Raw genomic sequence first — 14,048 nt, forward strand, 5'->3', positions numbered from 1 at the left:
AGGTGCACGCAGAACCTCAGGCGAAGGAGTCGCGCCCCCTGCGTGGACACTGCAGAGGTCTGTGAGCTGTAGAGATCTAACCAGGGGGAGCCTCGCGCGCTCCCCCCGCAATAAATTCTCCTTCCTCTAACGAAGTCGTCTGAGCGTCCGAATCCCTGCGTCTGTGTCGCTTCCTGGAACAGCGAAGTGAGGTCTGTGTCTGGATTGACCTTTTGGTTTCTCACATGCAAAAGACTGTTGGGAGACTGCACTTTTTACGTTGAACTACTTTGGCCTGTTCGTCGAGGCTCCACTGGCCGTACGTGTGTGTCTGCTGTGTCCCCATCCGTATGGACCACAGCGTCTTGAGTGCTCGCATTTTAGATTAAGTCTCGAAGCTGGGTGGCATCAGCCTTCTAGCTTTGTGCTTCTTCAGTGTTTTGCTGGGTCCTCTGCCTCGCCGCGTAAACTCCAGCGTGTCGATATCCTAGAAATAGCTTGCTGGGATTTCGATTGGGATTGTGGCAAATCCGTGGATCAAAATGAGAAGAAATGAATTCTTAACTGCACGGAGTTATAATCCAGGAACATGAAATATCTCTCCATTGATTTAGATCTTTGAGTTTCTCGCCAGTTTTACGGGGGGATTTTTTATTACATAAAAATTCTGTGCATATTTTGTCAGATTTATTCCTATTTAATTTTCTAGATGGTATTACATTTATTATACTTTCTAAAAAACTTAGTGCTCGCACTGGAGTTTGCAGTATGTTTACAGCTCATATAGGTCCACTTTCAAATAGTGCAACCCCCTTCCCAGGTCGTATGGATCCCCGAAGGCAGAACGTCCCCGACCCCATCTCCCCGCCCCCGCGACGTGCCGTTATTCGTTCCCACGTGCACACGCTGTGACCACCCTGCCCGCCACTGCTCTTTATCCGAACAGACATCTATCCATTAAGAATAAGAAAATTAAAGTGTTTTGTTTTTCTCTTCGCCTCTCGGACACTCCCCCCTTGGTGGCGGGGGGCGGGGGGTCACCCCCCTCTCTTCCGAACACTTTCTCTCCAGGGCTGCGGAAGGGAGGTCTGCTGCTGCCGAAGGCCCGTTGGTTTTTTTGTTTGAATGAGAAAGTCTCCCCCGCTTCGAAGGGCGACCTCAGTGGGCGGGGAGTTCTAGTTGGCGGGTTTTTGCTGTGGCCGCTCCCTTCTCCCTCTCTCGGCCACGGAGCCGTCAGGTGTGACTCGCCCCGTCCGTCCGCGGGGGCGGGGGCGGCTCCCCCACCAGCTGCTTCCAGCAGGTCCTCTTTGTCCCTGGTTTCCTGCCGTTTGCATGTGCCTGGGTGTCGCCTTTGGCACCTGCTCTGCTGTGCTCGCTGGGCTTCCAGGGTCTGCGCTTCGGTGTCTGTCATTATTGCTGGAGAACTCGGTCACCACCACTTCCCACTTCCCTCGCCTTTGTCCTCTCTGCTTCTGGCGTTCAGATCGCGCATGTGTCACACTGTTCAAAGCCGCCCCGAGGCCCCTGGATATTCCCCTGCATCTTCCCTCCTCTCTTCCTTTCGGTTTGGGAAGCGTCCGTGGCCGTGGACTCCAGCGCGCTGATTCTGACCTTGGCCACATTCTGTGGACTGACGGGCCCGTCACAGGGCTTTCTTTATGTGCCGCGATTTCTGGAACTGCCTTTTGACGCGTCCTTGGTGTTCCCGAGCCTCTCCTGCTTCGCTGCTCTGCCCCTTCAGATTTCCGTCAGAGCCCAGCACACAGGCTCCGCAGTCGCTTCGAGTTCCCTGTGGGACAGCTCCAGACTCGGCGCCACGTCTGAGCCTGGGTCCGGTGCCCGCTTTGTCTCTTCGGTGTTTTCTTACCTGGTAACTTTGTTGACAGCCAGACACGGTGACTTGGGCGACGGGAACTGAGATCGACAGCCCTCAGCGTGAGGTTCCATGTTCATCTGAGCAGGAGCTGGGTCGTGGCTGTAGGTGCCAGAGGCCTCAGTTTCTTCTAGGTCCTCGAGTTTGTCCCCCGGTAATGTGGTGGTAGGGTGCGAGGGGGCACTGTGCAATCCTGTGACTAAGTCTCTGTCCTTCTGTGGGCCCATGTCCCTGGCTGTGCCCTTCGCAAGTGTTTATCAGCCGTTCTCCCCCTCGGGTGACAGGAGGACGGGAGGGGTAGGGGCAGGGCAGGGCTCTGGTAAGATCTTCCCTCCTAGTCGGCTTTGTTCTCGAGAACACTCCAGCACATTCCATGGGGTTACTCCCCTCCGCTGCCAGGAACACGAGGGTTTCTGCGGCTCTTTACCGTGAGAACCTGGTGGCTTCCCAGACGAAAAACCCACAAAGCGCAGGGCTCCGCCGAAGCCCCAGGGCCCAGGAGCTTCACTCTGGTCCCAGTGTGTGCTGTGCCCCCGGCACTTGCTCCCTCGGCGGGCGGTGTGTCCTTCTGCCTCACTTCTCCGACAGGTACAAGAAAAGTCATTGACTTCCGGTTGGTTCGGCGTTTTTCTTATCGTGGTGTTGGGAGTGATGGCATGTCACACCTGAAACTGAAGTTCAGTTCTCTTTTAAACAAACCGAGAACGAGAGGGATGCTAGTTCCCATTTCCCCAGGTATTTACAGTCTGTTGCTCTTCATCCCTTTTTTAGACCCAGATTTCCAATTGCTGTCATTTTTCTTTAGCCTAAAAGAAAATTTTAGAATTTTTCTTTTTAGCACAGATTTTTCTGGCAATGAATTATCTCATCTTTCATTTGTGCAAAAGTGTCTTTGTTTCACATTAATTTTTAAGGTCATTTCAATGGGTCTGAAATTCTAGGTTGAAAGTGTATTTTCCCTTTTCAATACATTGCCTTCTTGACTGTCTTGTTTCTGGTGAGAAATCAGTGACTCTTTTTTCAGTGTGACATCTTCTATTAATCCTGTCAAGGGAATTTTTAATTTTAGGTATCACAACTTTTTCATTCTAGGCCATTTAGTTTTTATTCTTTGTAGCTTCAGTTTCTCTTTTGAGATCCACTATCTGTTACTTCATTGTGTTCATATTTTCCTTTAGATCTTTGAACATGTATAATAGTTATTTTAAGTCATTGTGTGTTGATTCCGTCATCTTTGTCACATCTGGTTTTGTTTCTGTTGACCAGTTTTTCTCCTAGTTATGTTACTTTTGAATTGGTTATGGCACAGTTTGAATGCTATGCTGTTAAGTGTCCAGATTTTGTATTCTGCCTTTAGAGAGCATAGGGTTTTGTTCTGGAAAGCAGTTCCTTTACTTATGGATCAACTCGATCATCTCAAGTCTTTTTCCTTTTTTAAGTTTTTTTTAGAGAAAGTCTAAAGTGGCCTTTACTCTAGTACGCATTTGGCTCTACACTTAATATGTAGCCTTTCTGGGGCTTTGCTTTGTTTTTTTGTTTTTTGTTTTTTTGTTTTTTTCTGTTTTCTAGGAATCAGTGTCTTGCACTTCCTGTTGTTTAATGTCCAAAAATAGTTTCATATATTTTTGCCCAGTTTTGCAGTTTTTATGGCAGGATGGTTATCTAATACCAGTTACTTCATTGCCAGGAACAAAAGAATGATAGAATTTTATTTTCTTCCAAATTGAAATCCAATTACTTCAGTACCATTTATTGGCTAATTTTTCCTTTTCCACAAATCTTAAACCTCATCTACTAGATTTGTGTGTGCACACACACATGCACACACACCCCTTGTCATTCTGTTGCACTATTCTATTGGCTTACTCCTTTCATGCATGTATCCTACTTCCTTATGACTTTATGTTTTTAAATAGAAAAAGTCAATTTTAAATACAACACAGAAAGAAAAAAAGTAAAAACTCCACTTACTTCCGATGTCCTCCTCAGATTAACCACTGTTAACAGTTCCGTGGATATTCTTCCAAACATTTTATGCAAAAATATATTGATAAAAAGACCAATACCTAATGTTTTTTAAGCTCTTACTGTTTGTTCGACAAACCTGATACTCGCTGTGCCCGGGCACTGTTCCGAGCGCTTTACAAACGTGAGCACTTAGTTCTCACAGTAACTCTATTTGCTGACAGATGGTGAAACGGACACCAAAGCCCGTGGCCGCGGTCACACAGCTGAAAGTGGCAGAGCCATGACTGGTACCCGGGGCAGCCCGATCCCAGAGGGCACGCCTCCCTCTGCCGCTGCCTCATCCTCACCAGTCTCCACTGGGGCCATGAGCCTCTAAGCCTTCGACCCCCTGACAGACTGTCTTATCGTTGTGTAATTGCAAGTTCTTTTACGGTTATGTATGCCTGTATGAGTCAGCTGTTCGTGTCGTTTGCCTGTTTTCAGTGGAATTGTTCACCTTTTTATTATTAATCTCAAAGAGCTCTCAAGAAAACATCCCTCGTCTTAGCATTGGTCGTATTTCCTGAATGTGTTTACTTTGTTTATGCCGGGTTCTTTGAAAAACTGTATTCGCTTTTGAGAGCCTTCTTGCCTGTGCATATCAGTTGCGAATCCTTTTGTCCTCCAGCTGGCGGCCTTTACCTTTAAGTTGCTAGTTCTCAGGTGCTGTGCAGCGCGGTCAGGCCAGGTGTCCCCAGGCGCCTCCACGTGCAGCGGCGAGCAGGCTTCCAGCCCCGTTGTCTCACGCGGGTTTATACTCCGTAAAGCCCTTTCTGTCCTCCCGGCAACTTTGCTTCGTTATCTACTTTCTTCTAAGTGTGCGCACGTGACATTACCGTCGGCGTACACACGTCTCTTCACTGTTGGGACTGTTCTTTTCTGTTCTCTTATTTGTCCTCATCATTTCACTCGTTTGCTTCGTTATGAAGGTGTCAGTCTCCTTCCGTTTCTCCAGGGGATGCCCAGAAACAAACAGAGACCAGGCCTGACACGAGAGAGCAGTCTGTACTGGGGGTGTGGGTGGGGACTGTCAGAGTGGGGACGGCTTTGTCTCCCCAGGGGGTATTTGCAAGTTTCAGACACAGATTTGGTTGTCACAGCTGCGGGGTGCGGTGGCATTTAGTGGGTAGAGGCAGAGATCTGCTAAGCGCCCTACCATGCACAGGACAGCCCCCTGTGGCAGAGACGTCCCTGCCTCCACATGGCGGTGGTGCTGAGGATGACACGTCCTACCGAAAGGCAAGGGCCACGGGAGCATCCCGTGCAGGCGCCCAGGACTCAGGGGCCGTGGGGCTGGGGCGGAGCTGGGCGAGGAGGCCGGCCTGCCACAGACCCCCCAGGGGCAGTGACCTGGCCAGCACTCTGTACTGTGTGCTTGCGGCCGTGACGGGCTGGGCAGGATGGAGGGACGTGAGGGGCCGCGAGCAAATGTGGAGTTGGAGCTGGCAGGACAGGGCCCTGAGCTGGGCGTAGGGAGGGGACAGCACCCTCAGCCAGCAGCTCAGTGCCCATCGCCTGGCGTCGCTCTAGGCTGGGGACAGCAGTGCAGCAGCACGGACCTCACTCTCGTCCTCACGGGCTCCTTTCAAGGGCAGGAAGCGGGTGTCGGCGGGCACGCGGAAAGTCACAGCCAAGGAGGCGGCTGTCGGCTGAGAGTGGAGCAGTGGGCTGACTGTCCAGGCACAGGGACAGCATGCGGCACCACGGAGGGACCTGTGGGCCAGCAGTGCGGGTGCTGAGTGGACAACGAGGCTGGTGAAGTGAGCGGGCGCAGCTGTGAGCAAACTGCGGGGCCGTGCAGGTTCGGGGTGCGTTTGGCCAGATGGCTGCGGTGTGCGGAGGGGACCGGACTGGGTGGTTGTACGTCCAACGGTTACACGTACTGGTGGGCGACCAGGAAGGTGGCCATCTCGAAGGGGCCTGTCTTTACTTTTTAAATTATTGACATTTTGTAGTCGCAATTTTTTTATGGAGGTGAAATTCATATGCCATAAAATTTACCATTTTAACCATTAAAACGTCCCCTGCCGTGGCTTTTAATCCATTCACGGTGTTGTGCAGTCGTCACCATTATCTAATCTCAGGAAACTTCTCAGGGAAATGCAGACGAAGCCACGGTGAGATGTCACGCCTGTTGGAATGACGTGTTGAAAAGCAGAGATGACAAGGGCTGGCCAAGACGTGGGGAAAACGCAGCCTGTGCCCCGTGTGGGGATGCGAGTCAGTGCAGCCTCAGTGTGGAGGGTCCTCAAAACGTGACAATTCCCAGCAAGCCTACCTCTGGGCAGTCATGGCCCCGGGGGGACCCGCATCCCCGCGGGTGGCAGGCGAGGTGGGAGGCGCGTGCTCAGGGAGCGTGCACGCGTGGGCGTGGAGAGGAGGGGCCGTCGCGGACACGCTCGGGCCTCAGACATCAGTGCAGTGTGTTCTCACGTGTCAGCCCACCCAGCCAAGCTGGGAGCTGGGGGTGGGGCCGGGGCAGGTTATGGAGAGTCACGGAGCAGACGCTCAGGTGTCAGGCGAACAAGCCCCTGGTCTAAGGCACAGCACAGTGACCACAGCCAACCACTGTGCCGGGTCCCTGACAGTCACTGAAAGTGGGTCATTTTCTCATGGCAAACACGAAGCGCAGACGTGAGGGGACAGACGTGTTCAGGGACAGTGCGGTGGTCGTGCAGCTTAAGTGTCCGCAGTGTCCCGCGCCAGCTATGTCCCAGTGACTCTGGGGAGAGGAAGCAGTGTGTGCGGGGGCAGCTGAGAGCTGCAGGCTGCAGGTGTACGTGGGGGGTGGGGCGGGCTGCCCGCTGAGCTGCAAGACCCGGGGTCGGGGAGTGCGACCTATGCCGCCCCACGGGGGCGGGACCGGTGCCGGGACTCCTGAGCCGTCTAGGGGGCTGTGGGCGAAGCCCATCTGTGTGACCTTCCTCAGTATCTGGGTGAGTAGAACAGGGAGTGAGGGACAAGGGAGCCCTGCCCAGAGAGCAGGGGTGAGGGCAGGGGACACTGAGGTCACGGTGGGGGCGCCCAGGGAGGAGGAAGACGGGGCAAGCTCCAGCTCCAGACCAGACTTCTCCCTCCGTGCACTGCAGTCTGCCTCAGCCTGCCCAACACGTCTCTCAGGGCTGAGTGGCCCTGCCCCGGCCCCTTCTTCCAGGCAGCATTCCCGCCTCGCTCTCAGGTGACTGTCCTGCTGCTTATTTCATGAAGAAAGAGCAATGGGACTCAGCCGCCGCCCTCCGCACCCTCCCCCAGCCTCCGCATCTCACCACCGCTCCCCGCTCCCCGTCTAGCCAGGGCCTCCCAGGCGGCAGCCACCCTCCTGCATCAGCGCTTCTCCCGTGGAGTCAGAGCACGGCCCAGGGACCCCGCGTGCACTAAGCCCAGCTCCAGCACACTCTCAGCTCCCCGCCTTCACTCCCCTTGGCGGGTGTACCCTAAACACCTGAGCACCTGCTGTATGCGATCCTCCCAGAGCACACTGCGTGCCATGCTGTCACCCTCTTTCATCCACTCCCCCGAGACTGCTCACCCCTCCGCCATGGAAGCTGCTTGTCAAGGTAACAGGCACTTCTGTCCGCCTCGCTGAAGGCCTCCATCTCAGCCGTCGGGGCCTACGACCATGACCTGTCCTCAGATGTGCGGCCTGTGTGGCCCAGGACACAGCCCTCTCCCCACCACCTCCTCATCTCCCCAGCTGAGGGGTGTCCCAGGATCCTCCTCTCTTTATCTGCACCTACTCCCTCTGCAGCGGTGACTTCGGATTCAGGGCCGTGTCTGGCAGGGTGCGCAGGGACGGTCTATCCTGATTTGTGCAGAGCGTAGCAAAGCTGGAGGGAGAGGGCCGATGACCCTGGGCACCCCTCGGCCTGCGGAAACGGGGCCTCCAGAGGGAGGGAGGAGGGCGGGGAGGGTGCCTGGTGGAGCTGGGACCTCAGTAGAGGCTTACGGCCCATTCCGCTGGCCCCGTGGGTGGGGGTTGGGGGATGGGTACCCTGACCTCTCCTCCCTCCAGGCCCACGTGCTCCCATCGGCCAGGCACAACCAGAAGCCAGAGCCAAGGGGCCAGCTGCTGTGTCTACACTCAGGGCCAGGCTGGGAGGCACTGAGCACCCCACACGGCCTCCAGGTCCATCTCTCCAGCGGTGACCGTCTTCTGAGCGTACCTCGTGCTATCCAGCTGCCCACTCGGCATCTTGCTTGTGTGTCGGAGAGAACTCATTTGTCTTGCAACCAGGAGCCCACCCCATGCCAGTGAGCAGCTGCAGTCACAGCCTCAGGGCAAGGCCGACAGCCCCCACTTCCCTCCCTTCCCCAGCAAGGGGTCCGCATCCAAGCCACACCCCCTCTCAGGCTACCATCACCGCTACTTCTCTCTGTGGCAGGCATATGGGAAGCCGCCCCTACAGCCTTCCCTTCCCCTTCCCACCTAGGTGAACCCTGGTTTTGTTTGGGGCCACTCTACATGTCCCCGCCTCAGCAGGTGGTGGCTGTCCTGGTGTTCTGTGTCACACGTTCGCTTCCCCAGCCCCCAAAGCTGGGAGTGGCACATGGTCCGGGCTGGCACAGCGGAGTTTAAGGAGAAATCTGCTGGGGAGCTTCCGGGAATGTTGCCTTTTGCCCCCTGCCTCTTTCTGTTTGAGACGACGGTATAAAGGTGTGATGCCTCGTGCTATGGCAGCTACCTTGGGCCATGAGGCAACAAGCATGAGAACAAAAAGTGTACGTGGTGACCATGGGAGGGAGCAGAGATCGAGTCTGCATTACTTGATCCCGTTTTGCTCAGCGTGAGCCCCCGATCGCAGGGGATGGGTTGTCGCCGTAGACCGCATCCCGGCGGTACACACCTGGCCTGGCACCTGCTCCCTCGCAGCCACCAGAGGAATGGGAGCCACGGGACAGCCTCTGCTCAGACTGCTCCTCTGACTTCCCTCCGCAGTGAGGACAGCAGGGGGAGCCCACACGCTGGCACCCACAGCCTGAGATCACACCCCATGGCCTCTGTCCCCAGTGGTCCGGCCTCACCTCCCTACAACATTGGGGTCCGCTCGGTCCTTTCCTGAAAGAGGTCTCTGTGACTTGGGCCTAGCAACACCTCCTCCACGTGGCCAGCGTCTGCTTCCCTGCTCTGTTCTCGCAGCACTCACCGCCCCTGCTACTGCTGGCTGTATTGATTTGCTCTCCACGTCCTGGTAGAGGGACAGTGTCTGCCTCTTGCCTGACCTCCTCTGCCACTCACCAGCAGTGACTCTGAGACGGCTTCTCATCCAAATGTCGTGAGAACCAAACGAGCAACATGTGTGTGAATGGGGACAGCCAGCACACAGAACACCCACCATTCCCCCTCTGAGCACGTTACCCCACCAGCGGTGACTGGGGAGCCTGGTGCCCGACACCTAACAGGTGCTTAGTGGAGACGTTGCCCGGATGGGTGGATAAACGAATAGCACCCCACGGGCTCTCATTAAATTTTCATTGAATGAAAGGTGGAATGATGGAATCTCAGAATTGAGATTTTGGAGCTGATGGCATGCGTGCCGATGGAAAGGCTGAGGGGCCCAAGGGTAGGTTGGTGCATCCTGCACACCCGAGTCCCTGGAGCGGGAGCATGAGCCCGGGAGCCTTAATCTTCCTGGAAGAGGTCGGTGGTTTGCAGCGAGGGGGAGGGGAGCAGGCGATGCGGCCGCCGGGAGGAGTGAGGTGTGGAAAGAAACATGGGGACCAGGGGCCCACCCTCGCCCACTTGGGCTGGAGCATTACGCGGCTCCATGACGTTGCGTCCTGTGGGCTAAAGAGGTCCATTTGGGCCGCTCAGCACGGCCGTCGAGGACTCCCAGCCCCGCCCAGCTCCTGGCCACAGCCACCCAGTTCGGCATCTGGCCAGCTACCTGCCCTGGCGCAGAGCCGAACGCACAGACGGCGCGCGCTCAGCACGCAAGCCCAGGCCCCGGGCGCAGCCGGGGTGGACCCGGGGGCTGAGGAGCATCCCCGAGAGCTGGCGGCAGGATGGGGCGGCGGGGACAGGGCGGGGGCGGCCGGCTGGGGGCGGGGCGGGCGGGATCCGGGAGGGCGGGGCGGCACGGATTGGCCGGGCGCGGCCACGTGACTGGCCCCTTATAGGGCGTGGTGCGCGGCGGCGGAGTCGGGTGCGGCGGCTGCCGGGCCGGGCGAGGTCCGGTGCGGGTCCGGCGGCTCCGCGGCTGCTCAGCTCCGAGCGCCTGGCGCGCCCCGCGCCCTCCCTGCCGGGGCTGCCGGGCCGGGGATGCGCGCGGCGCCGGGGAGCCATGGTCCGCTTCGGAGACGAGCTGGGCGGCCGCTATGGGGGCGCCGGCGGCGGGGAGCGGGCCCGGGGCGGCGGGGCCGGCGGGGCAGGCGGCCCGGGCCCCGGGGGGCTGCAGCCGGGCCAGCGGGTCCTCTACAAGCAGTCGATCGCGCAGCGCGCGCGCACCATGGCGCTGTACAACCCCATCCCGGTCAAGCAGAACTGCTTTACCGTCAACCGCTCGCTCTTCGTCTTCAGCGAGGACAACGTCGTTCGCAAATACGCCAAGCGCATCACGGAGTGGCCATATCCTGCTGGCGGCCGGGCGGGGGCCGGGGGTCGGGCGGGGGGCCTGGGGCAGAGGGACCAGGCGTCGGCGTCCGCTCCCAGCCGGGTCACCTGAGCAGCGGCTGGGGGGGCGGGGCCGGTCGCGTGCGGCACCAGTGGCCATCTTTCTGGGGGCCGGAGGAGGGTGCGACCTGGGGAGAGGCATCGGGGACAGTTCGGCGGGGAGGGGGCGGGGCGGGGCTCCGGGGCCCCTCTTCGTGCGCCGCTTGTGCGTGCGTGTGTGTGTGCGCGCGCGCGTGGTCGTGGTGGCGGCGGCTGCGGGACTAGGGTGGACGCTGGGCGGAGCCCCTGCCCCGAACTCGTCCCTGCGCCCCCTTGGTCCGGGTGCAGAGCGCGCGGGCAGCCTGGAGGGCACCCGAGGGCGAATCCGCGTCTGTGTAGGTGTGAGCCCTGCGTGGCCGCGAGCCCGTGCGCGCGCCTGGCTGCAGGTGCCTGCGCGTGTGTGCGGGCGACATGACCCCGGCGCTGCGCGTGCGTGCGTTCGGGACTCTCGGGACATGTATGTTCACGTGCCTGTGTAGGTACATGTGGCTACGTGTACCTTTAGGTAGGACTGTGCGCCTGCGCGGGGTCCCTCCTCCAGCTCTCGCGGGGGGCTCACTGCCCCCTTCGCGCTGCGCGGCGTAGCCGGGCGGCGCTGTCCGCGGTGCTGACGGCCACCCGGACTTGCGGGGGGGCGGGGAGGTGGCTGGCGGTCGCAACTGCAGAGGCTCTGCCTCGCCGCGGCCCCCAAGGATGAGAGCTGGAGAGGCGTGGGCTCCGGACCTGGTCACGGTCAGCCCCTCCGGAGGCGGCCTGGCCGTCTGCTGCACTGCGCGCTGCCCGCCTTGGCCGTCTCCCTCCCCTCCCCCTCGGCGCCTCCCGGTCCTTAACCCACGCACTCCGTTTGAGTACATGATCCTGGCCACCATCATCGCCAACTGTATCGTGCTGGCACTGGAGCAGCACCTCCCTGACGGCGACAAGACGCCCATGTCCGAGCGGCTGGTGAGTGCAGTGGCTGCGGTGGGAGGTGGCGGCAGCTTGTCTGCGTCCAGACCCTTTAGGATTTGTGGCTGAGCGTCCTGTCTTTCAGTGGAGGAAAAGGCTGTAGCCAGGGCAGCCAACACCTCCCCCACCGGCCAGGAGGACTGGCCCAGCTAGTCCAGCCCCTGCTGGGGAAGAGGCTGCTGCGCCCTGTGCCACAAACTGCCCTCAACCCCGCGGGGGCCATCCATCCCTCCACTAGGCCTTGGTCTGAGAAACTGAGAGCTAATGGGGCAGGGAGGGCAGCATTCACAGTGGTCCAGGGTCGGGGTGCCAGGCTCTGAGTGCCCTGCTGACGGCTAGCTGCCTGGCTGCCCTGCAGGACCGTGATGGCCTTCGCCCTGGGTCTGCCGGCCTCTCCTTCAGGGGTGTCCTCCTCCTGGCTCTGCATGGAGATGCTTCTCTGCGGGGCCCCCTCCCCTGGGAGCAGCCCCTTCTTCCCAAACATCCCGATTTTCACCCACCCCTGCCCCGAGCTCCCCGGGCCCTGTGCAGTCCCTGCCAGTCCCTGCAGAAGCAGAGCCCATGAGAGCCGGGGTGCCAGGGCGGGGCCTCTGGAGGGGCTGGAGCAGAAGGAGGGGTGGGGTGTTGGGGGGGGTGAGCCCATTCAAAGGTGACGCATGTGCCCTGGGCCCTAGCCCTCTCTGCTGCTGGGCCCCTTTGCTGGGCTTGGTGTGGGGCCCTAGAGGCCTGAGAGGCTGGGCCTCGAGCAGAGAGAGGAAAGGCTAGTCAGGCTGGAGAGGGAGCTGCCGACCAGGAGACAGCCTCCCCGGACACACTGCCCTGTATCCTGGCAGGTGGCTGTGGCCCGTTCTGTGCTGGACGGGGGCCCAGAGCAGCCCTTCTCCAGCCTTCGTAGGCCCAGAGGCAGGAAAGGGGACAGAACGAGGGTGGTCTGGTGGCTCACAGCTGGGCAGGCTCCATGGAGCAGTCATTTCTTTGGGCTCGCGGAAGGCTAGGAGTGTGGACCGCTCAGTCGTGCCACCCAGCAGAATGCGATGTCCTGTGCTGACAGGCCCAGGTGTGCAGCCGGGCAGGGTTGCTCGCCTCCTCTGGGCCCCAGACTCTGGCTGCGTGCTGGTGAACAGCGTCCACTCTGGAGGGCAGAGACGAGGGTGCGTGAGAGGGAGCTGGGGATTCGGGGGTGGGGGCAGCCTCAGGCTGGTCCTATCTCAAGGGGCCTGGCAGGGAAGGGCCAGTGAGAAGCAGGCTGGGGGCGGGGGGCTGGGAGGCCGGTGGTCAGGCTCAGGTCTGTCTCTGGGTGGCAGCCGAGTAGGCCAGCTGGGCATCCAGCCAGGTGTGAGCCCCCGCCTCACAGGTGAGGAGGCTTGCTCTGTGGTGATGGGGGGTGGGCACGTTTCTAGGGGTTGGGGGCTGAGTTGTTGGGAAAAGAGCAGAGAGTGTTTAACCTGGGCCTGGCCCCGAAGCCCGAGGAGCCCTGGCTGACGCCAGCCCTGCGTGCAGGCACAGGCCTTGAGACCAATTGATGGCCGAAGCGCAGAGCCAGGCCTGGGGAGGAGGGCAGTGGGCCCCAGGCGCAGGCGTGTGGGCTGGTGCTACTGCAAGGCAGTACAGGGTGGCCTCTCTGTCTCCCAGCCTGGTCCAGGGGCTGCCACAGCTCCTGTCTCTGGGGGCTTTGCTCCACCCCTGTCGGCTCCCCGAGCCGCCTCAGCCGGCTTGCAGTACCTCTCCGTCTACCCGCCAAGCCCAAGCCATCCTTCGCCTGTGGGGTTGGGGGTGGGGCTGGGTGCAGAGGTGTGGGGACGGGGTGGGGGCTCACCCGCCTGCCCGTCTTTTGCTCTGGGCCTGCACCTGGCCTGTCCAGAAGCTTTCTGGGAAGATCTCTTTGCTGGGGCCAGCTAGTCTCCTGGGGCAGAGGGAGTGAGGAGACCATCCAACTACACTAGACCAGAGGCTGGGGGTGGGGTCACCCATTCATGAGTCAGCATCGGGGTGGCAGGAGGGGGAAGCTGGGCTGTGATGGACACTGGGAGGCCTGGGCCCCTGGGGGGGGGCTGCCGGTCAGTCACGGGCCGGGGGTCTGCTGGGGAGGGCCCTTCAGGGCCAGGCTCCTTGGAGGGGGAAGGCAGCTGCTGGTCCTGTGTGGGAGTGGGCAGAACCCCCGGGGGGCCATTTTGGCCCTCCCCTCACCTGCAGCCCAGAGGGCCACCCCAGGCCCTGCCACCCAGCCCCCCGCTGCAGGGCAGAGCAGCTCCAAAGGGCGACCCCTCCCGTGGCTCCCCTAAGCCTGAGAGTAAAGCTCTCCTCCTCCCCTGGGGTGCCACACACTGACCCTCCCCGTGTGCCCCCTTGGTCTGGCTCCGGGCTCACCTAGACTGAGGCTCTCTCTGCCACCCTTCTTGGTCACTTGCCACAGCCTCTGTGCATGTTGTCACGTGGCACCCTCCTTCCCAAGCCCTGGACGCTCGTCCCCACCTCACTCGGCACCCAAGGGGCCTGGCCCGTCGTGCACTATGGGCTGTGATGCTTCGCAGCCAGGGCTGGAGGAACGGGTACGCTGCCCCCTCCGGCCCATCCTTTGCTCGCACTGTCCCC

The 14,048-nt window shown here is 59.8% G+C and overlaps 1 protein-coding gene across 1 annotated transcript in view; it reads left to right on the plus strand.

Annotated features, from left to right (window-relative positions):
* The first annotated feature begins 10,140 nt into the window (after positions 1–10,140).
* CACNA1B (calcium voltage-gated channel subunit alpha1 B) overlaps positions 10,141–14,048 on the plus strand; it is a 148,231-nt gene continuing 144,323 nt past the window's right edge. Inside the window, exons 1-2 of the mRNA XM_039858818.1 lie at positions 10,141–10,424; positions 11,348–11,453. Coding sequence (XP_039714752.1) covers positions 10,141–10,424; positions 11,348–11,453 — 390 coding nt within the window. The remainder of the gene's footprint in view (positions 10,425–11,347; positions 11,454–14,048) is intronic.

Source organism: Pteropus medius, unplaced genomic scaffold (genome assembly GCF_902729225.1).
Source record: "Pteropus medius unplaced genomic scaffold, Ma_sr-lr_union100, whole genome shotgun sequence".
Lineage (NCBI taxonomy): Eukaryota > Metazoa > Chordata > Mammalia > Chiroptera > Pteropodidae > Pteropus > Pteropus medius.